Source organism: Oryctolagus cuniculus, chromosome 12 (genome assembly GCF_964237555.1).
Source record: "Oryctolagus cuniculus chromosome 12, mOryCun1.1, whole genome shotgun sequence".
Lineage (NCBI taxonomy): Eukaryota > Metazoa > Chordata > Mammalia > Lagomorpha > Leporidae > Oryctolagus > Oryctolagus cuniculus.
Genome location: NC_091443.1, coordinates 604987 through 627500, shown reverse-complemented (window position 1 = coordinate 627500; position 22514 = coordinate 604987). Strand labels below are relative to the sequence as shown.

Below are 22514 nucleotides of genomic sequence, written 5' to 3'. Positions count from 1 at the left end.
GCACATGTGTGTGTGCACACTCAGAGCACATGGACATGTGTGTGTACAGTTGTTCAGGTGCACGTGTGTGTGTGCACACTCAGAGCACATGGACATGTGTGTGTACAGTTGTCCAGGTGCACGTGTGTGTGTGTGCACGCTCAGAGCGCATGGACATGTGTATGTACAGTTGTTCAGGTGCACGCGTGTGTGTGTGCACTCTCAGAGCACATGGACATGGGTGTGTACAGTTGTTCAGGTGCACGCACATGTGTGTGTGCACACTCAGAGCACATGGATGTGTGTGTGTACAGTTGTTCAGGTGCACGTGTGTGTGCGTGTGCATGCTCTGAGAGTATATGGACATGTGTGTGTACAGTGTGACTGGTCCCTCAGAGGAAACAGCCACAGCGTTTAGAAAGTGTTTAGAAGCAGCCACAGTGTAACAAGTGGGCCCCGACATGCACTCCTCCTAACTTAAAAGGCTGCTAAGATGTTTGTCCTGCCGAGCTTGTGAACAGCCCAATTAAAGGTCTAAATGCCTCCTATCAGCCTTTAGATTCACTTAGCAAACAGTCAGCTCAGAGGAGAACGGAGAGGACCAGAGCCCAGAGCCACGCTTGCCCGAGTATTCCCGGGAGGTCCGATAGTGACGGCCACCCAGGAAGTGGACGAAGCCCAGCAGCCGCACGGCACTGAGCCTCTTACTGCCCACAAGGTGCAGTGAGCCCAGGGCAGCAGGGCTCCGGCCCAGCCATCCCAAGAGCATCCTGCTGGGCTGTGTGGCTGTGTGGCTCTCTCCCTGCCCAGGGCTCCCCGAGACCCTGGTCCACCCACTGCAGGCCCCAGCTGCCCCCTTCTTGAATTGTTACTGCCTCGTTACAGCGGAAGCAGAGGGCACCAAATGTCGGCTACTAATAAAATGCTCACCTGTGCGTATTACTAGTATTGCACATTAGAATGACAAACGTGCCCCCCGGTTTATTATCATGTTTGCTGTTGGAGGCACACGTGGCTGCAGCCCCTGTGTGAAATCAGCCCCACACCCCCTCCTGTGGTGCCCCCGCGCACAGGCAGCCGGGGCCCTACCTCCGTGTTGGAGAGCTGGAACCATGGCTGCTTCCCGTAGGTGAAGATCTCCCAGAGGATGACCCCGAAGCTCCACACGTCACTCTCGGTCGTGAACTTGCGGTACATGATGCTCTCGGGGGGCATCCAGCGGATGGGGAGCATGGTGTGTCCCCCCACCTGGCAGGCAGAGAGGGCACCGCATGAGCAGGAGCCAGGGCCTGCCTGCCCATCCACATCCTGCCCCTGCGATGCGCACCGGGCGCAGACGGTCCCAGGACAGACGCAACCACACCCATCACCACCAGGGCCCTGGAGTGGCCGTGGGAGGGGGCGGCAGAGGGAAGGTACTTCCTCAGCACCAAGCTGAAGTGAGGTCCCAGCTCCGACCGCGGGAGATTCAGAGCTGTTCCCTGACCGGAGCCCGACTCTGCCAGGGCACCACCCCTCCCACGGGTGACTGGGGCTTCTGCCCAGGATTCAGCACCCAGCGCTGTGGGTGAGGGGAATCCAGCGGCAGGGGAGACCACGGGGAGGACAGTAGTGGGCAGGCAGAGGGTCTACAACAAGGCCAGCCCCAGGGAGGCCTTACGTTAGCCCCGGAGGGCGCCAGGCACACGTGCCTCACAGATCCAAGGCCAGGGCAAGAGGAAGGGGCAGAGGGTGAAGGTCAGGGGACCTCAAGAAAGACGAGACCCGCCGTGCAGCAGTGCCCTGACAGAGCTCTCTGCATGCGTCTGTGTGGACTCAGCCCACGTCCTCGTGTCCCTGGGGGCAGGGAGGGGCAGACAGAGGACAGCGGGGAAGGCCCCTGGTGTCTGCACCCACAGCCTCCGTCAGACTCTGGGAAAACGTGAGAAAGATCCCAGAAGCACAGTGACTGGGACGTCACAGAAGCTGCCAACAAGCCGACCACAGAGACGCCAGTCCGTCCAAGCAGCTGCCGCAAACTGGGAGGGGCCATGCTGACAACAGTGGCTTCCTGTGAGTGGAACAGGACCCGGGCCCGTAGCACCACCACGGCACCACCAGGGCGCCTGGCACACACCTGTCGGGAATGCAGCCTGCAGATAACCCCAGCCTGGGGGACCCGAAGGGACTCAGCCTGGCCAAGGCCCCGGGGCCGCTCGGGGCGGGGGAGGGGACCTGCGGCTGACCATGGGCTCTGCCGATTCACACCCAGCATGCCCGCTGCTAAGGGGCACGGCCGCTGCACCACGGCTTCCAAACCCGAGACCGAGCCAACGTGAAGAAGCAGGATGGGATGGAGAACAGCGGCCGTCCCCCGACAAGGAGAAAAGGGGACACACACTCCGCCCAGGAGCAGAGCCCGGGGAGAGCCGGCGCCGGCTGCACGAGGACAGCCCTGAAAACAAGAGGGCAGAGATCGCGGGGCGGCACAGAAGTCGCAGGACGGCCTCGCACGTGCACCTGACCTCTCCTGGGCCCTTTTCCTTGTTTGTCTTCTGTTATTTGAAAGGCAGAGGGGCAGAAAGACAGACACAGAGACAGACCTAGAGAGAGGCACCGTCCATCCGCCGGTTCACTCCCCAGACACGCATGACAGCCAGGGCTCAGCCAGGAGCTCACCCAGGTCTCCCACATGGGTGGCAGGGACCCTCCTAGGGCGTCAGCAGGAACCCAAAGTGGACTGGGACTTGAGCCCAGGCCCCCTGATGTGGGGCCCCACAGCACCTTAGCCCCCCAGATACGCGTTTCTTTCACTGTTGGCTTCCTGTACATTTTGTAGTGTTTCACATACACATATAGAAGAAATTCAGAATGCCACGAGAAGTGAAGACAAACTCCCCTGTCACACTTGGAGATGGGGAGACCCAAAGACCCGTCATGGTGATAAGTATGACTTTTACGCTCCAGCTAATACATGACAGTACATAAACGTCACATATGCATGCAGAGAGAATGTGCGTATGTCAACACAGGTTATAGATGAAAAATGACAAAGCTACCACTAAATTGAAAACTAAAACATTTTTCACAAATTAAAAGATCCAAGAAGACAACATAAATAAAGATGCATTTTAAACACACAGTAATGAGTTCCAGCGAATGGATGAGAACTGTGACTGCGCATGTCTGCCACTTCTTGCGCTGTATATGCTGTTACCTTAAATCACCTACAAATCCATGTAAATTAATCACGGACTCAGCCCCGAAGGAAATCTCACATTCCAAGATAAAACACACACACAAAAAAAAATCTTTTCTCTGTATCAAATAAAATGAATCAGAAATTAATAACAAAAGGATATTTTTAAAGGTTCTGCAGCCAATTCAAAATAAACTAGTTGGGAGAGGAAAAAATGAAAATTAAATTTAAAAACATTCATTGCAATAATAATAAATAAAGTCCTACTCATGGAAAACAATGGCACATAGCTGAAGTGATCTGGGGGAAATTAACACCATTAATCATTTATTTTACATGTAGCTAGAATCAGGATTCAACACAGAAAAGAACAAGGACACTCAGAGCACACGTGAATCAAGCAAGTGGACATACATGGCACAGTGAGGACAGTCTGACCATGGTGAGGACAGTCTGACCATGGGGTGAGGACAGGCTGACCATGGTGAGGACAGTCTGACCATGGTGAGGACAGTCTGATAACGGGTGAGGAAAGTCTGACCATGGTGAGGACAGTCTGATAACAGGTGAGGACAGTCTGACCATGGGGTGAGGACAGTCTGACCACGGGTGAGGATAGTCTGACCACAGGTGAGGACAGCCTGACCATGGGGTGAGGACAGTTTGACCACAGGTGAGGACAGTCTGACCATGGTGAGGACAGTCTGACCATAGGTAAGGACAGTCTGACCGTGGTGAGGACAGTCTGACCATGGGGTGAGGACAGGCTGACCATGGTGAGGACAGTCTGACCATAGGTAAGGACAGTCTGACCACAGGTGAGGACACTCTGACCACGGGTAAGTACAGTCTGACCATGGTGAGGACAGTCTGACCACAGGTAAGGACAGTCTGACCATGGGGTGAGGACAGTCTGACCACAGGTGAGGACAGGCTGACCGTGGTGAGGACAGGCTGACCACAGGTGAGGACAGCCTGACCATGGTGAGGACAGTCTGACCACAGGTGAGGACAGTCTGACCATGGTGAGGACAGTCTGACCATGGGGTAGGGCAGTCTGACCATGGTGAGGACAGTCTGACCACAGGTAAGGACAGTCTGACTACAGGTGAGGACAGTCTGACCACAGGTGAGGACAGTCTGACCATGGGGTGAGGACAGTCTGACCATGGTGAGGACAGTTTGATAATGGGTGAGGACAGTCTGACCACAGGTAAGGACAGTCTGACCGTGGTGAGGACAGTTTGACCGCAGGTGAGGACAGTCTGACCGCAGGTGAGGACAGTCTGACCACAGGTAAGGACAATCTGACCATGGTGAGGACAGTCTGACCATAGGGTGAGGACAGTCTGACCATGGTGAGGACAGTCTGACCACGGGTGAGGACAGTCTGACCATGGTGAGGACAGTCTGACCACAGGTAAGGACAGTCTGACTACAGGTAAGGACAGGCTGACCACAGGTAAGGACAGGCTGACCACAGGTGAGGACAGTCTGACCACAGGTAAGGACAGTCTGACTGTGGTGAGGACAGTTTGACCGCAGGTGAGGACAGTCTGACCGCAGGTGAGGACAGTCTGACCACAGGTAAGGACAGTCTGACCATGGTGAGGACAGTCTGACCATGGGGTGAGGACAGTCTGACCATGGTGAGGACAGTCTGACAATGGTGAGGACAGTCTGACCACAGGTGAGGACAGTCTGACTGTGGTGAGGACAGTTTGACCGCAGGTGAGGACAGTCTGACCACAGGTAATTACAGTCTGACCATGGTGAGGACAGTCTGACCACAGGTAAGGACAGTCTGACCATGGGGTGAGGACAGTCTGACCACAGGTGAGGACAGGCTGACCGTGGTGAGGACAGGCTGACCACAGGTGAGGACAGCCTGACCATGGTGAGGACAGTCTGACCACAGGTGAGGACAGTCTGACCATGGTGAGGACAGTTTGATAATGGGTGAGGACAGTCTGACCACAGGTAAGGACAGTCTGACCGTGGTGAGGACAGTTTGACCGCAGGTGAGGACAGTCTGACCACAGGTGAGGACAGTCTGACCATGGTGAGGACAGTCTGACCACGGGGTGAGGACAGTCTGACCATGGTGAGGACAGTTTGATAATGGGTGAGGACAGTCTGACCACAGGTAAGGACAGTCTGACCGTGGTGAGGACAGTTTGACCGCAGGTGAGGACAGTCTGACCACAGGTGAGGACAGTCTGACCACAGGTAAGGACAATCTGACCGTGGTGAGGACAGTCTGACCATAGGGTGAGGACAGTCTGACCATGGTGAGGACAGTCTGACCATGGTGAGGACAGTTTGATAATGGGTGAGGACAGTCTGACCACAGGTAAGGACAGTCTGACCGTGGTGAGGACAGTTTGACCGCAGGTGAGGACAGTCTGACCGCAGGTGAGGACAGTCTGACCACAGGTAAGGACAATCTGACCATGGTGAGGACAGTCTGACCATAGGGTGAGGACAGTCTGACCATGGTGAGGACAGTCTGACCATGGTGAGGACAGTCTGACCACAGGTAAGGACAGTCTGACTACAGGTAAGGACAGGCTGACCACAGGTAAGGACAGGCTGACCACAGGTGAGGACAGTCTGACCACAGGTAAGGACAGTCTGACTGTGGTGAGGACAGTTTGACCGCAGGTGAGGACAGTCTGACCGCAGGTGAGGACAGTCTGACCACAGGTAAGGACAGTCTGACCATGGTGAGGACAGTCTGACCATGGGGTGAGGACAGTCTGACCATGGTGAGGACAGTTTGATAATGGGTGAGGACAGTCTGACCACAGGTGAGGACAGTCTGACCGTGGTGAGGACAGTTTGACCGCAGGTGAGGACAGTCTGACCACAGGTAAGGACAGTCTGACCACAGGTAAGGACAATCTGACCGTGGTGAGGACAGTCTGACCATGGGGTGAGGACAGTCTGACCATGGGGTGAGGACAGTCTGACCATGGTGAGGACAGTCTGACAATGGTGAGGACAGTCTGACCACGGGTGAGGACAGTCTGACCATGGTGAGGACAGTCTGACCACAGGTAAGGACAGTCTGACTACAGGTGAGGACAGTCTGACTACAGGTAAGGACAGGCTGACCACAGGTAAGGACAGGCTGACCACAGGTGAGGACAGGCTGACCACAGGTAAGGACAGTCTGACCGTGGTGAGGACAGTTTGACCGCAGGTGAGGACAGTCTGACCACAGGTGAGGACAGTATTACCACAGGTAAGGACAGTCTGACCATGGTGAGGACAGTCTGACCACAGGTAAGGACAATCTGACCGTGGTGAGGACAGTCTGACCATAGCGTGAGGACAGTCTGACCATGGTGAGGACAGTCTGACCACGGGTGAGGACAGTCTGACCATGGTGAGGACAGTCTGACCACAGGTAAGGACAGTCTGACTACAGGTAAGGACAGGCTGACCACAGGTAAGGACAGTCTGACCACAGGTAAGGACAGTCTGACTGTGGTGAGGACAGTTTGACCGCAGGTGAGGACAGTCTGACCGCAGGTGAGGACAGTCTGACCACAGGTAAGGACAGTCTGACCATGGTGAGGACAGTTTGATAATGGGTGAGGACAGTCTGACCACAGGTGAGGACAGTCTGACCGTGGTGAGGACAGTTTGACCGCAGGTGAGGACAGTCTGACCACAGGTAAGGACAGTCTGACCACAGGTAAGGACAATCTGACCGTGGTGAGGACAGTCTGACCATGGGGTGAGGACAGTCTGACCATTGGGTGAGGACAGTCTGACCATGGTGAGGACAGTCTGACAATGTGAGGACAGTCTGATCACGGGTGAGGACAGTCTGACCATGGTGAGGACAGTCTGACCACAGGTAAGGACAGTCTGACTACAGGTGAGGACAGTCTGACTACAGGTAAGGACAGGCTGACCACAGGTAAGGACAGGCTGACCACAGGTGAGGACAGGCTGACCACAGGTAAGGACAGTCTGACCGTGGTGAGGACAGTCTGACCGCAGGTGAGGACAGTCTTACCACAGGTAAGGACAGTCTGACCATGGTGAGGACAGTCTGACCACAGGTAAGGACAGTCTGACTACAGGTGAGGACAGTCTGACCGCAGGTGAGGACAGTCTGACCACAGGTAAGGACAGTCTGACCGTGGTGAGGACAGTCTGACCATGGGGTGAGGACAGTCTGACCATGGTGAGGACAGTCTGATAACGGGTGAGGAAAGTCTGACCATGGGGTGAGGACAGTCTGACCACGGGTGAGGACAGTCTGACCATGGTGAGGACAGTCTGACTACAGGTGAGGACAGTCTGACCACAGGTGAGGACAGTCTGACCACAGGTGAGGACGGACTGACCATGGGGTGAGGACAGGCTGACCGTGGGTGAGGACAGTCTAACCATGGGGTGAGGACAGTCTGACCATGGTGAGGACAGTCTGACCATGGGGTGAGGACAGTCTGACCATGGTGAGGACAGTTTGATAATGGGTGAGGACAGTCTGACCACAGGTAAGGACAGTCTGACCGTGGTGAGGACAGCCTAACCATGGGGTGAGGACAGTCTGACCATGGTGAGGACAGTCTGACCTCAGGTAAGGACAGTCTGACCATGGTGAGGACAGTCTGACCATGGGGTGAGGACAGTCTGACCATGGTGAGGACAGTCTGACCTCAGGTAAGGACAGTCTGACCATGGTGAGGACAGTCTGACCACGGGTGAGGACAGTCTGACCATGGTGAGGATAGTCTGACCATGGTGAGGACAGTCTGAACACAGGTAAGGACAGTCTGACTGTGGTGAGGACAGTCTGACCGCAGGTGAGGACAGTCTGACCACAGGTAAGGACAGGCTGACCACAGGTGAGGACATCTGACCACAGGTGAGGACCGTCTGAACACAGGTGAGGACAGGCTGACCACAGGTGAGGACAGGCTGACCACAGGTTTGGACAGTCTAACCTCAGGGTGAACGCAGAGCAACATGGCAGGAATGGTAGCAGAGCTGGTGAGGGATACACAGGGGCCAGGGACATGCAAGGGCCCAAGGACACGCAGGAGGACACACACACATGGCGCCACGGTGCACGTGAAGACGGGGTCGGGGTTAGCACATGCGAATTATGAGTGAGCGTCAACTCAGAAGCAATTAAAATTATAGAGAAAAATGTATTTAAAATGCAATCTCTAGATGGTTTTGTCAGTGCATTCTGCCAAGTTCTCTATTCCATTTGTACTTTTCTAAAGAAAACAGATAAATTTTTTTTCAAAACACTCTCTGCGACTTGAACATCTCTGATAACAAAACCAATGAAATTTAGCATAGACTGCTAAACACATGGAGACAGATACAGATATTTTAATCTACTTATGTGAGAAACTATTTCTGTTATGAATATAATATGAGTGAAGTGCGTCCAATCAGCAACATATTTCAAGAGTCACATATCATAGCTCAGTAAGGACGCATCAGCCCTAGGAAATGTAGGGTTAATTCACTGAAAATTCGGAGCTCAGGAAAAAAATCCATCCTTTCACAAGATGCCAGGAAAGCCCACGGCCCTTCCCGGTCGGGGTGCCCTCGGCTCGGCTCGGCTCGGCTCGGCTCGGCTCGGACCGCTGTCCTCAGTGGCGAAACCTGGAGAGCGTCAGGACACGCACGGGCTAGCGCAGCGCTGCTCAGGAAGTGCCAGGCAGCAGAGCCGGCGTAGACACTGGAGCAGAGGCGCCGAGGAGGGAAACGCCGGGTGTCTGGCGGGGCGTGCGGCACCAAGCACCTGCGGGGTCAGACAGCCAGCGGCCGACAAGAGGGACACAGAAGCCAAAGTATTCCCAAAGCGCAGCGCAGGCACTCAAGATAGAGCGTAGAACAGCGCTGTCCACGCAAGGGCAGCCAAAACTAAAACCTCTAGACATGAACTTTAGCATGAAATGAGCAATATCTACTTACACCGAGGTGTTGAAAAATATAAAAAACCTAAACGAATATCTAAGTACCTAATATCTAAAATAAATGTCGTTTCCATGGAGAGAACGGAAACCCTAAAGGTCTCATTCCTCCTCCGATTCGGCTAAATGTCAGCACCACTGCACGAAGTCCACGGGAACGGTGAATGCAAACCGCCGAGAGGGATCCCGGGTTCACCCCCGCGAACACGTGATAAACGCTGGGACTGCCTGAGGCTGGACACCGGGGAGGGCGCTCCACCCAAGAGCAAAGCGCTTCGTGGAGCTTCACGTGGCCGCGTGGCTCTGAGGCTCGAGGTGGACAGGGTCAGTGGGCAGAGTCGGAGCAGACTCATGCGGCCAATACACGAGATGAGGGTTAGTAACCGACGTGCCGGGACAACGAACTGTGCAGTGAGACGTACGCTTAGATACCTACCTCACACCATATACAAAAATCATTTCCCGATGGATTAAAGAGCTAAACATAAAAACAAAACAATAATAATATTAGAAGAAAACTTGGAAAAGCACCCACACAGCCTCAGGAGAGGACGGCCTTCCTAAACGAGACACGTGTTCAAGATTCAGAACTGCAGCTCACACTTAAATACTGCAGCAGGGAAAGGCAGCATAAGCAGACTTCAAGGACACGTGAGAGAAAACATCAGCAAGCAACGGAAAAAGGATTCAAACCCACACCGCACAGGTGCTCCTTCAAAGGAGAAAAGCAACTGAGTGGAGAAATGAGAAGAGGGTTAGAGCAGAGGGCCATGGCACAGCCACCATGGGCCACGGACACAGAGAGATTGTGTTATAGCAGAGGGCCACAGCACAGCCACCATGGGCCATAGAGAGAGAGAGATGGCGTTAGAGAGAGCAGGGGGACAGCACAGCTCCATGGGCCATAGAGAGAGAGAGAGATGGCGTTAGAGAGAGCAGAGGGACGGCACAGCCACCATGGGCCATGGAGAGAGAGATGGCGTTAGAGAGAGCAGGGGGACGGCACAGCTCCATGGGCCACAGACACAGAGAGATGGCGTTAGAGAGAGCAGAGGGACGGCACAGCTCCATGGGCCATAGAGAGAGAGAGATGGCGTTAGAGAGAGCAGGGGACGGCACAGCTCCATGGGCTGTGGATGCATGGAGGGGCAGTGCTGAGATGGCAGGAGGCTGCTGTGGGAATCCCCGGGGAACACTGGGAAGGACAGGACCGCTGTCGAGGGTCTGGGGAAGGGGTTTCTCGCCACACTGCTGGCCAGGCCGTGCCGAGCCCACCTTGCTGAGTGCAGCCCCCGCAGAACCTGTAACCCAGCTGCACTCCAGGGATCTGAGAGTTTGCTCTGGGAAGCAGAGTGTCTGCTGAGCGTGCCGACTTCCGTGTTTCAGTGCCAAGAGGACCCAAGGCTGAAGGTAGACTTGGGGTGAGACGGCATGGTGCACTCACATGTGGACACGCAGCACCCTCACGTGTGGACACGCAGCATGCTCACATGTGGACACATGGCACGCACACATGCAGACATGCAGCACACATGTGAAGAGGTGGCACGCTCACATGTGGACACAGCATGCTCACATGTGGACATGTGGCACACTCACATGTGGACTGCAGCGTGCCCACATGTGGACACATGACATGCGGCACACATGTGGACATGTGGTACACTCACATGAAGACACATGGCATGCACACATGTGGACAAGCACAGAAGGTAGTACAGGAAAGGCATCCCTGGAGGACACATTCTTGTTCATGTCACATGTGTGTACAGACGAGCAGACACATGCGACACTATGTACATGTAGTCAGCAACAAGGCCAGGGAGCCGGGAGCCAGCAGGAGGCGGCCAAACCCCAGACTTTAGAGATTCCGTGGATCAATGAATTACAAAACTACGCACTCTTCTCACGAGCTTTCCACGCACTGCTCAGAGGTGTATCATGATCATGCATTGTACTGGAAATTTTAAAAATTAAAAATAAACGAGGAGACCTGATTTATGTTCTGACTAAAGACGGCTTTTTTAAAAGAAATCTCCCATTAGCAACTCATATGGTGGCTTGGCTTCCTGTGCCCGCTGTCTGAGTTGAAAGCGCAGGTTAGGAAGAGGAGGACCCCTGGACATGGGAGCACTCTCCTGGCCTGGCCCGGCAGGTCCCGCCCCAGCAATGTCCGCCCCTGGCAACACCCCTGTGCAGAAGACCCCCAGACAGGAGAGCACTCTCTTCCCCTGGCCCAGCAGGCCTGCCAGCAGCAATGCTCCCAGGCCCCCCAGTGCCCCACCCCTGGCAAGGCCCCACCTCCAGCAACATCCCCAGGACAGAGGACCCAGGTACACAGCTGCTGACCATGGGGAGCCCCTCCGAAGGCTGCGGATGTGGGGGAGAGAGGCCCCATGGGGGCATCTGGGAGAGCCAGACCTCGCCTAGCAGTGAGGTCGGTGCTGCCATCCCCAGGGAGTGCGCTGAGGTCTTTGCAGGGCCCAGTGACATCACAGAAAGAGGAGAGACCTGGCCGTCACAGCCCTGGCTCCCAGCACTCAATCCCCCGGAACTTCACTTCCTGGTCTGCACACCTGGAGTCCAGCAGAGGCCCTGCCCAGGTGGGACCGAGCTTATAAACCCTCTGGAATCCACTGAGCAGAGGTGTGCAGGTGAGGACCACGGCTCACTCTGTCCTCCCACAGCACAGGACGGCGCCCCAGGCCCAGGCCCCCGAGGCCCAGGCCCCCGGAGCTCTGTCAGTCCCTTCCGGGGTGACCCGGTCATTCTCACACGTCCAAGAGACGCAGCCCAGCCAGACACAAGGTGGCCGGAAGTCACAGCCCCAGCCACAGGTGAGACACCCCGTCAGCAGTGAGGACCCCCAGATGCTGTGCTCGGCCACGCCCTGTCCCACGGGACGACAGCGTGCCCGGGCAGCCCCACGAGCCTCAGGAAAGCTTGGAAGAATGGGGGTGGACAGAGTGTGGGCGCCTGGAGGAGGGCCCAGGCCCTCCCAGCCTCACACTCACAGGGAGCAGGGCTTGGGCGGCTTAGAAGCTGGTCTTCAGGACCCGGGGAGGGGGGTGTCCTAGACCCTGGGAACGCTGCCCCCACTGTGCCTCTACATCACCCAACAGCCTCGCAGCATTGCAGTGTGGAGTCTGCTGCTCAGAGAAACCCCGCCCCTGGCACACAGGGCACAAACCCCACCCCGTTCCCCAGAGAAACCCCGCCCCCGGCACACAGGGCACAAACCCCACCCCGTTCCCCAGAGAAACCCCGCCCCCGGCACACAGGGCACAAACCTCCCTGTTCCCCAGAGAAACCCTGCCCCCGGCACACAGGGCACAAACCCCACCCCGTTCCCCAGAGAAACCCCGCCCCTGGCACACAGGGCACAAACCCCACCCCATTCCCCAGAGAAACCCCGCCCCTGGCACACAGGGCACATACCCCACCCCGTTCCCCAGAGAAACCCTGCCCCTGGCACACAGGGCACAAACCCCACCCCGTTCCCCAGAGAAACCCTGCCCCTGGCACACAGGGCACAAACCTCCCTGTTCCCCAGAGAAACCCTGCCCCCGGCACACAGGGCACAAACCCCACCCCGTTCCCCAGAGAAACCCCGCCCCTGGCACACAGGGCACAAACCCCACCCCTTTCCCCAGAGAAACCCCGCCCCTGGCACACAGGGCACATACCCCACCCCGTTCCCCAGAGAAACCCTGCCCCTGGCACACAGGGCACAAACCCCACCCCGTTCCCCAGAGAAACCCGCCCCTGGCACACAGGGCACAAACCCCACCCCGTTCCCCAGAGAAACCCCGCCCCTGGCACACAGGGCACAAACCCCACCCCGTTCCCCAGAGAAACCCCGCCCCTGGCACACAGGGCACAAACCCCACCCCGTTCCCCAGAGAAACCCCGCCCCTGGCACACAGGGCACAAACCCCACCCCGTTCCCAGAGAAACCCCGCCCCTGGCACACAGGGCACAAACCCCACCCCGTTCCCCAGAGAAACCCCGCCCCTGGCACACAGGGCACATACCCCACCCCGTTCCCCAGAGAAACCCTGCCCCTGGCACACAGGGCACAAACCTCCCTGTTCCCCAGAGAAACCCCGCCCCCGGCACACAGGGCACAAACCCCACCCCGTTCCCCAGAGAAACCCCGCCCCTGGCACACAGGGCACAAACCTCCCTGTTCCCCAGAGAAACCCCGCCCCCGGCACACAGGGCACAAACCTCCCTGTTCCCCAGAAGGGGCCCAGCTCCACGTGGACACCAGGCTCGGTCAGCGGCAGGCAGAGCAGTGGCAGGAGCACCTGGGGAAGGCCCAGCCTCTGCGGCCTCTGGCCCTTGCGTCTGAACAGTCCCCTGGGAGCACCCATGACCGTGCAGGAGCACCCTGGCCCACAGTGAGGCTGCAGACACCGGGCCCCGGTTAGATCTGAACTGGGATGAACGGGCAGTTTTCAGCGCGTGCCCTACTTGCACTGCCACCATGGGCTCCACGTGCGTCCTCCCCTAACTGCCCAGCCCGGCGAGTCTGGATTGAGGCTGACAGAAGTCAAGGCTGCCCCACACCTCAGGACCCGGGGGCCTCCCCTGAGTCCTCACCTCCCTGCGCTGCAGGAACCTGAGTCAGGTGCACCTCGCACAGCAAAGCTGGTGCACCCTGTGACTCCAGGATGACCTCCGGCGGAACATTCCCCCAGCCCAGCGATGTCACAGCCACTGGCAATGCCCCACCACTGCCGAGAAACCTGGCCCTGCAACCACACAGCCCACTGGACCCCTCTGGGGGCAGGGGGAGCGTGCCTTCAGCAGCCGTCTGGCTGCACAGTGATCAGCCTGCCCAGGACAGGGTGCTTGTCGCTGCCCTGGTCCACCCTCACCTGGGACGAGCACCTCATCCCAGCAGGCGCCAAGGCTGGCAGCCAGAGGTCTGCTTTGGCTTCAGAAATGACATTAGCACTAGATCTTACCCCCCACACACAGACACACACAGACATGCATCACACACATACACTTAGATGTACGTGCAGACACACACAGACATGCATCACACACACACAGATGTACACTCAGACACACACAGACATGCATCACACACATACACTTAGATGTACGTGCAGACACACACAGACATGCATCACACACAGATGTACACTCAGACACACACAGACATGCATCACACACATACACTTAGATGTACACGCAGACACACACAGACATGCATCACACACACACAGATGTACACGCAGACACACACAGACATGCATCCCACACACATACACAGATGTACACGCAGACACACACAGACATGCATCACACACAGATGTACACACAGACACACACAGACATGCATCCCACACACATACACAGATGTACACGCAGACACACAGACATGCATCACACACATAGATATACACGCAGACACACACAGACATGCATCACACACACATACATAGATATACACACAGACACACAGAGACATGCATCACACACATACACAGATGTACACGCAGACACACACAGACACATATCACACACACAGATGTACACTCACACACAGACATGCATCACACACATACACAGATGTACACGCAGACACACACAGACATGCATCACACACACATACACAGATGTACACATACAGAGACACACACAGACATGCATCACACACATACACAGATGTACACACACAGAGACACACGGACACACACACTCAGACACACAGACATGCATCCCACACACATACACAGATGTACACATACAGACACACACAGACACACATCACACACTCAGACACACACACTGATACACACAGACACACACAGAGACACAGATATACACATACAGACACACAGACATGCATCACACATACACAGATATACACAGATGTACACACACTCAGACACACAGACACATCACATACTCAGACACACATCACACACTCAGACACACACACAGATACACACAGACACACACAGACACAGATATACATATACACACACAGACATGCATCACACACACATACACAGATACACATACAGATATACACAGACACATCACACACACATACACAGATATACACAGATGTACACATACAGAGACACACAGACACATCACACACTCAGACACACAGACATGCATCACACACACAGACACACACATACACAGATATACACAGACACACACACATCACACTCTCACACAAACACATCACACACACAGATACAAAGACACACATGCATGCATATACATATACACATACATCACACATATGCACATGCTACATGCCTCACACATACACACGTCCTGCACATATCATACACACACACAAACACACATACACATATTGCACATGTCTCACACAAACAGTGCTAAATACATACCACATTGCATACATACCTCATGTACACTAATGTCATATATACACGCATACAGACATCCATACACATATACACATTCCTACACACCTATTACATATACACACATTCATATATCACATGTGCACACAGATCACACATACACATGCAGATCACATATGAACACACATGCACATGTGCATCACATACACACATGTACATGCAAATACACATATTGCACACACATCACTCTCAGATGGAAACACAAACTTGCTCTAAATCTCGGGAGTAGAAGCCCATGGAGTTCACGCAGACCCCTGGCGAGTGACAAACGCTCTTGGGAGTGAGTAGTTTTCAATTCTGAAACACGGAAGGGGACGAATCTGCGAGGATTATCAGTTCAGAGCGTGTTGGAGGATTTCTCTGATAAGAGCCCAATGCAAGCTTTTCAGCAAACAACGCACCAGCCGTTCCAGGACGCCTGCCCCTACCCCGTGTCTGTGTGGCACAAACGCACCAGCCAAAAGGACAGAGCTGCCCACACTGTCCCTGCCTGAGCAGGACGCCAGGCTCAGTGAAGAGCTCCGGGCCCGTGGAGAGTGCGGTCCCAGACACCGAGTCCCAGACGCTGCCTCCGGCACCAGGCGTCTCACGCAAACCATGCAGATTCTGGGCGGGGCGGGGATTGCGCCTCTATTTTGGTGTCTTCCCCATGCCCTCTGGGGAGTCCCCGCTGCATCATCTGGCCCTCGGCCTGACTGCTGAGCCCGTGGCGAGAGCCCCAAACCCGTCCACTCCAGGACGTAGGGCCCTGGGCATCACGCGTGAACTTCAGGTTTTCTGCCACCGTGCATCGTGAGGGAATGGGTGATAAGGCCTCCACGCACGCAGCTCTGCAACACGGAGCTGAGGTTCCTGGGGTGCCTGGGGGAACGGGGAGCCACGCGTGACTGCCCAAGAGCATGTCCCTGTGCCCAACGGATGACGCTCCAAATCGCTCTGGCATTCAAGTTCATCAGGCGCATTAAAGGAATGGTGTATTTGTTAACGTCAATATTTACAGCATTCTGGAAACGGCATCTTTCCCAACTACTGAACATCACGCCGAAGGTTTCAGCTGCCGACTTGAAACACACCAGGAACGGAAGAGTTTGAGGCACAGAGTCCAGAGCCTGCTTCCAGGAGTGCAGGCCAGGCCACGCCCACCCACCCCCAGGCCGCGGAGGAGGGCAGCAGCCACGGCCTCCCCTCCAGCCCAGCGCCCGAGGCCGGGGCGGGCAGGCTGCGTGCTCAGGCTCTGGCTGCCTGGGGCCGGACCTCCCCGGGGGCCTCACTCCCCACCCCACCGCCAGGCCCCTGCTCTTCCCAGGGCAGGGTGCTCACTTCCAGGGAGCGACTGGAACGGCTAAGGCTGGAGGACGCCCAGGTCCCCGTGCCGTGGGGTCCCAGGAGCACCCTGACGCCTGCCTCTCCCGCAGACGTGCACAGCCCAGGCCCCACACTGCTCTGGAGAAGGAGAAAGGAGGCAGGCGGAGAGGCCACAGCCCTCACAGGTGAGCAAGCCAGTGCCCGGAGCAGGAGTCCCTGGGCCCCGCGGAGAGATCCCCACATCTGTGGACTCCCCCATCGCATGGCCAGAGGCAGGGTCCTTCCACGGCACGAGAGGGCTGCTGGCCTCCTGCTGCAGGGTGGCTCAGAGGCTCGGTCACAGCTCTGCCATGCATGGCAGTGGGAGACGAGCTGGCCGGCAGGCTGTCACCAAGACGCTCACCGCTGTCCACACTTGCCAGGGCCCGGGTCCTCCTGCCCTCTGCACCTCGGGGGCCCCTGCTCTCTGCCTCTTCCGACAGCTGCGTGGCGGCTGAGCAGGCATCGGCCAGCTACACCCCATCTGCAATCGGTCCCAGGGCAGACGGCGCAAGTCCAGAGACACACACTGGAGAACCAGTTTCACCCCAGAGGCTGGGGCTGCCGCCTCCTGGCTGTGTGACAGCCTCAGAGAGCGGTGCAGGCCCCAGGCACTGCCCGAGCCCAGCCCCACCAGGCCCCGGGCTCACAGCACTTCAGGCCCTGCCACAGGACTCCTGGGTCGAGCCAGGCAGAACAAAGCCCCCTCACGGACCCCGCAGCCCCCAGGCCCTGAGGCTTAGGCCCGGTTCAGTTTCAGACAAACTGAGCCAGAGTAACATAATCTCTCGAACAAGACGGACGTGGCTACGTATGTAGACACCCTCGAAATCTGAGGGCTGTAAGTACTGGGACACAGAATGTGTATGAAGCACGAGGAAACAGGGCCAGTGGAATGAGGGCGTGTGCCGTCCCCAGAGGCTCTGTCTGCACCGTGGGGACGGGGCCCCCACGTCCCTGGAGGAGGTGCAGACATGACCCGAGGTGGCGCAGGAGGCGGGCGCCGGCTCCCAGAACACTGCTCAGTGCTCAACGCTTCCCGTCTTCCAGGCCACCACGCCCAGGCCACTGCCGGCTCTGTAGGCTCAGGACTGCTCGCCTGAGCCCTGGAGGCCTGCAGGGGAGAGGCCAGGACTGCCTGGCCTTCACAGAGCAGGCGTCCTGCTGGGGAGAGCCAGCGCCCTGAGTCCCCAGGGCAGCGCTGGGCCAGCCAGGACCCCAAGGCCTCCTGGGGTGGGGGTTGTCCTGGTGAGTGGACACAAGACACAGCCCGCTCCTATCCTGGAAAGACCCACTCGGCTTGGAACGGGCTCCAGGTCTCACCCTCTCGGTGCCATTAACCACCACGGCCTCCCAGGACACTCCCCTGGACACTCCCCTGTCCTGGGGGTGTCCTGTCCGAGACAGGCCGATCTGAAGGGAAGAGGTGCCAGGGATGTCCTGCCTGCGGCGAGAGGCCTGAGGCAGCATGGAGCATCACGCGTGTGTCCGCGTGTCCATCTGTCTCTGTTCTCTCCATCATGCATATCTGTGTCAGAGCCACGTATTCCCACACCCGTGTGCAAGGCGTGTCTGCATCCGGGATCTGCACATGTGCAGGGACATGCGCACACGTGGCGAGTGAGCAGGTTCAGGCTGGACGCTGAAGTGGATCCCAAGTGCCCTCCGGGCAGGCCCTCGGCTCCTCGTCCGCCTCTCCCCTTCTGGGGCCCAGAGGAAGCAGTGAGGCCTTCCAGGCAGGGCCGCCATGGGTGGGCAGACGGGCAGGAGCTGTGGCCACGGCAGCTTCCACAGCCCCCCGGATGCCTCCCTGCAGCTGCCGGGGGCCCCGTGGTCCCTGGTGCTGTGGCCGGAGACTGAAAACGCCCAGAAGCAGCAGAGCAGACACGGAGCTTCCAGCAGGGCCTGGGCGCTCCTGACTTCAGTGGACAGTGCTGGCCACAGCAGCATCTGGTGCCCATGTCCATGTGCCCAGGCCAGGATGCTGGGAGCACAACGTGGCACACGCAGGGACATGCGCAGTGGCCTCCAGCCCTGGCTGCCTCACAGCTCTCCGGCTGCCCAGGGCTGCAGAGCCACTGCAGTGAGAGGGGCCGGGCGGTGAGGGCCCCGCCTTGCCCCATGCTGTCCAGGGACCTGTGCGCACCCCAGCCCCTGGGGGTCAAAGAGGGGTCTTAGATGCTGTCGGACAAACCTTGCGTAGCACAGACATACATGGGCGGGGCGAGTGCCCATTGCTACGTAAAGGCAGAGTCCACTCAGAGGCCACAACGGGTAGTCCAGGGACGGCAACAGCAGCCGCTGTGGGCTTGGACATGCGTCCCGAGTCACCGGGAAAGTGAGCGCCACTGTGTACCACGGCGGCTCCCCGGAGAGACTTCAACAAGGGAGCCAGGCCAGCCTGAGGGGAGGGAGGCGGCCACAGGGGCTCCTGGGATGCAGGCAGAGCCTGGGTGAGGCCGGCTCGCTGTGCCCTCTGCTCTCACTGCCCCCATGTCAAGACCACCCAGTGGGGCCTGAGGGTCAGTGGTTCTGCTTGCTCCAGGGGCATGAGATGGGCCAGGTGCAGTCTGACCAGCAGAGAGCCAGACCCCGGGACGAGAGCCCGCAGCAAGGACCATTCTAACCTCTAGTAGAGCAGCTCTGCACAGGGCCATGTGTGTGCACATGTGTGTATGTGTGCATGTGTGTGCACATGTGTTTGCACCTGTACATTTGCGTGTGTGTGCGCATGTGCATGTGTGTTGCATTTGTGTGCACACACAGATGTGTGAGTGCACACATGTGCTGTGTGTGTGCGCGTGTGTGCCTTGAGCAGGCCGAGGACAGTGCTAGGTCTGAGCAGAAGTGACCAGCTCCTCCCTACTCAGGTGTCCGGCTCTGTGCAGTGGGGTGAGGGCAGCACTGGCTGACACGTGGGTCTCCCAGTTTCAGGACAGGGCGCTCAGTGAGGCAGAGCCTGGGTAAGCTCTGGGCGCCTTTCCATTTCCAGAGGAGGGTGGAGCCCAGGTCTGCTTCCTCGCACGAGGGCTGCTCCTTCCCAGGGGGCCCTGGGTGCTGTCTGCAGGGAAGGGAGTGGCCGAGGGTCTCAGCTGAAAGGCACGGCACGCGGCACCTCCACACGGCTCTGCCGTCCCAGGCAGTCCCGGGGGCTGCAGCTGTGGGCTGCCTCCTGCCGGCCTGACCACACCCCACCTCTCCGCTTCTCCTTGAGGTCTCGAGGCAGAGTGGGCTGCTCTGAGGACGAGCCCAGGAGAGGGTCCTGGGTGCTGAGCCGGCAGTCACGGCGGGGTGGTCTGTGCAAGCGCATTCCCGTCTGTCAGTCTCACAACCAAAGTCCGCAGGAGTGGAGACAGCAGGCACGCCTGTTTCCAGGCTGAGAAAGTGGGGGTGACGCAGCCAACTGAGGTCCCCCGGGGGGCCCCCGAGGCAGGGAAGGGGCAAGGCCACACCCTTGTTGTGGCTGATCTGAGCCACTCGCCTCTACCAAAACAGACAGAGAGAGGCACTTCCAGAGGTAGAGTCCTGGCTCCAGGACACAGGACACGGGCACCACACACTGATCCACCTCAGGACAGGGACACGGGTACCACACACTGAGTCCATCTCAGGACACAGGACACGGGCACCACACACAGAGTCCACCTCAGCAAAGGGACACGGGCACCAACGCTGAGCCCATCTCAGGACAGGGACACGGGCGCCACACACTGAGCCCATCTCAGACCCAAGCCAGGGTCTTGGCCACGCTAGCACCACACTGCCCTCTGCCTCGGTGCGTTGAGTAGGTTTCCCACCCTCTTCAGCTGAAATAATCCTGGAAATCTTAAGTCCTGGGTTCATCTCTGCTTCTGCTGAGAAGTGGGGCTCAGAGCCATTCCACAGCCCCGCTGGGGTGGATCCAAAGTGAGCCCCACTCCCACCGAGCGCCCCCCTCCACCCTGCAGGGCAGCCCCCATGCTGCCCCGTGGCTGCTGCGTGTGCGGTGACCCTGGTAGGGGCCACCTTGGACGTAAAGGTAGAGGCTGCTGCCCTCCCCTGGAAGCCCTAGAGCTCATCACAGCTGGAGGATGCTCCCCCAGGCTAGGGAAACAGACTTGAAAGCTAAGATCATCATGGCTAAACGCTCCCGAGATCCGTGCTTAGCTTCTCCCAACCCACATTCCCCAGCTCCTCACACACAGGGGGTGCCGAGCGCGACCGCAGCACCGGAGCTGTGGCCTGGAGCCGCCTGGGTGAGGCCCGTCCGTGGGTTCCCTTACAGACAGGAGACGCGGGATTCTCCTCCCTCTGCCCTCTGTCCACCGACGTGTGCTCCACCCCTCCTCCCCGCAGGGGAGGCCCCTGCCTCGTTCTCAGGCTCGGGAACATTCCCGGGCCCATGCCCCTTCCCCTGGCGTGGCTGGGCCCTCAGACACGGTCAGTGAAGACGCAGCCTGCCCCAGCACTCAGGACCAGCCCCGCAGGTAACCCCACACGCAACCCACTGTGCTGCCCTCCCACCGTCCAGGGTCCCCGTGCGGAGGAGAGACCGAGGGAGAGGGCACTCCAGACTCGGCTCCGCCTGGACAGAGAGCCTGGCCCCGCTTTTCCCTGCTTCTGTGTTTAAATGTGCTCTCGCCCCCAGCATGGGTCCATCACAGGGTGGGCTCAAGGGTCGCCTCCGCGGGAGCTGCGTCCCCTCCGCCCAAGGACACCAGGAAGAAGGAAGAACCTCCAGATGCCTCACGACACAGGTCAAAGTCCACGGAGCCCGCAGCCATGCGCACTTCCGCGGCCCTCACCGATTCCAGGGAGGCACGCGGGCCCAGCAGGCAGGTGAGGGGCCGCTCTGGACCCCCCCCTCCACCACGGCTCGTCCCGCCACTCTGGAAGTTCTTGGTTTGGATCCATCTTTTTCCCCTGACGACTCAGCAAGTTTTAGCCAGGACGGGAAAGTCCTCCTTGAAGACATTACCGAAACTGAAATCCTGTGCTCCCAATGGATCAATGGCGCTGACCTTTCTATGGCAAAGTGCACACATGCCACCACTGTGCGCCAGCCTGCATTGGCAGACGGCCTGGAGGACTGGTTTCCACGGTGGACACAGCAGCCACCGCTGCCCACGTTTTATGGGCCACAGGCCCCCTCCTGCCCAGCACCCCGCTCACCCAGGGCCCCTCCCCCACCCTTCAAGGGAGGGTCTCCCTGCTCGCCTCGGTGCCCAGCCCCGAACCATCCCGATATCTGTCTCCTCTCCTTGAACAGCCCTGACACAAACCCTGAAGGCGGGCACAGAACTGGGCGTTATGGGGTCACACTTGTAACTGCACCGGTCCAGCTCCAATCATGAGAGACCTCCCATCTGAGGGCCCTCGCCCACTGTGGAATCCCTCCGTGCCTCCGTTCACCCGTCTGTAGCAAGAGTAATCCAGGCAAGCTCACAGGACACTGCGGCACCAGAGGGAACAGAGTCCACAGCCAGGGGACCTGTGTCGTCCAGCGAGAGGCGTGGGCTTGAGAAATGCCAGACCCCTGTCTGGGGACGCAGGCGCCCTCACCTGTCCAGTGGGGGGCTGGGCCAGGACAACCCCCAAGCTCATCGCCAGCCGCGTCCCCCAAGGCGTGGAACAGGAGCTGTCCCCCCTCCTCTCCAA

At 58.0% G+C, this 22514-nt stretch overlaps 1 protein-coding gene across 4 annotated transcripts in view; it reads right to left on the bottom strand.

Moving 5' to 3' along the window:
- The window catches only part of NTRK3 (neurotrophic receptor tyrosine kinase 3), a 265470-nt gene that overhangs the window by 3931 nt on the left and 239025 nt on the right, over positions 1-22514 (bottom strand). For 3 of the 4 annotated variants that reach the window (XM_070053298.1, XM_070053297.1, XM_070053296.1), the window contains exons 17-18: positions 9548-9589; positions 1069-1227 (exon numbers count right to left, since the gene is read on the bottom strand). In XM_070053298.1, coding sequence (XP_069909399.1) covers positions 1069-1227; positions 9548-9589 — 201 coding nt within the window. The remainder of the gene's footprint in view (positions 1-1068; positions 1228-9547; positions 9590-22514) is intronic. The other variant, XM_070053299.1, reaches the window with a different exon arrangement.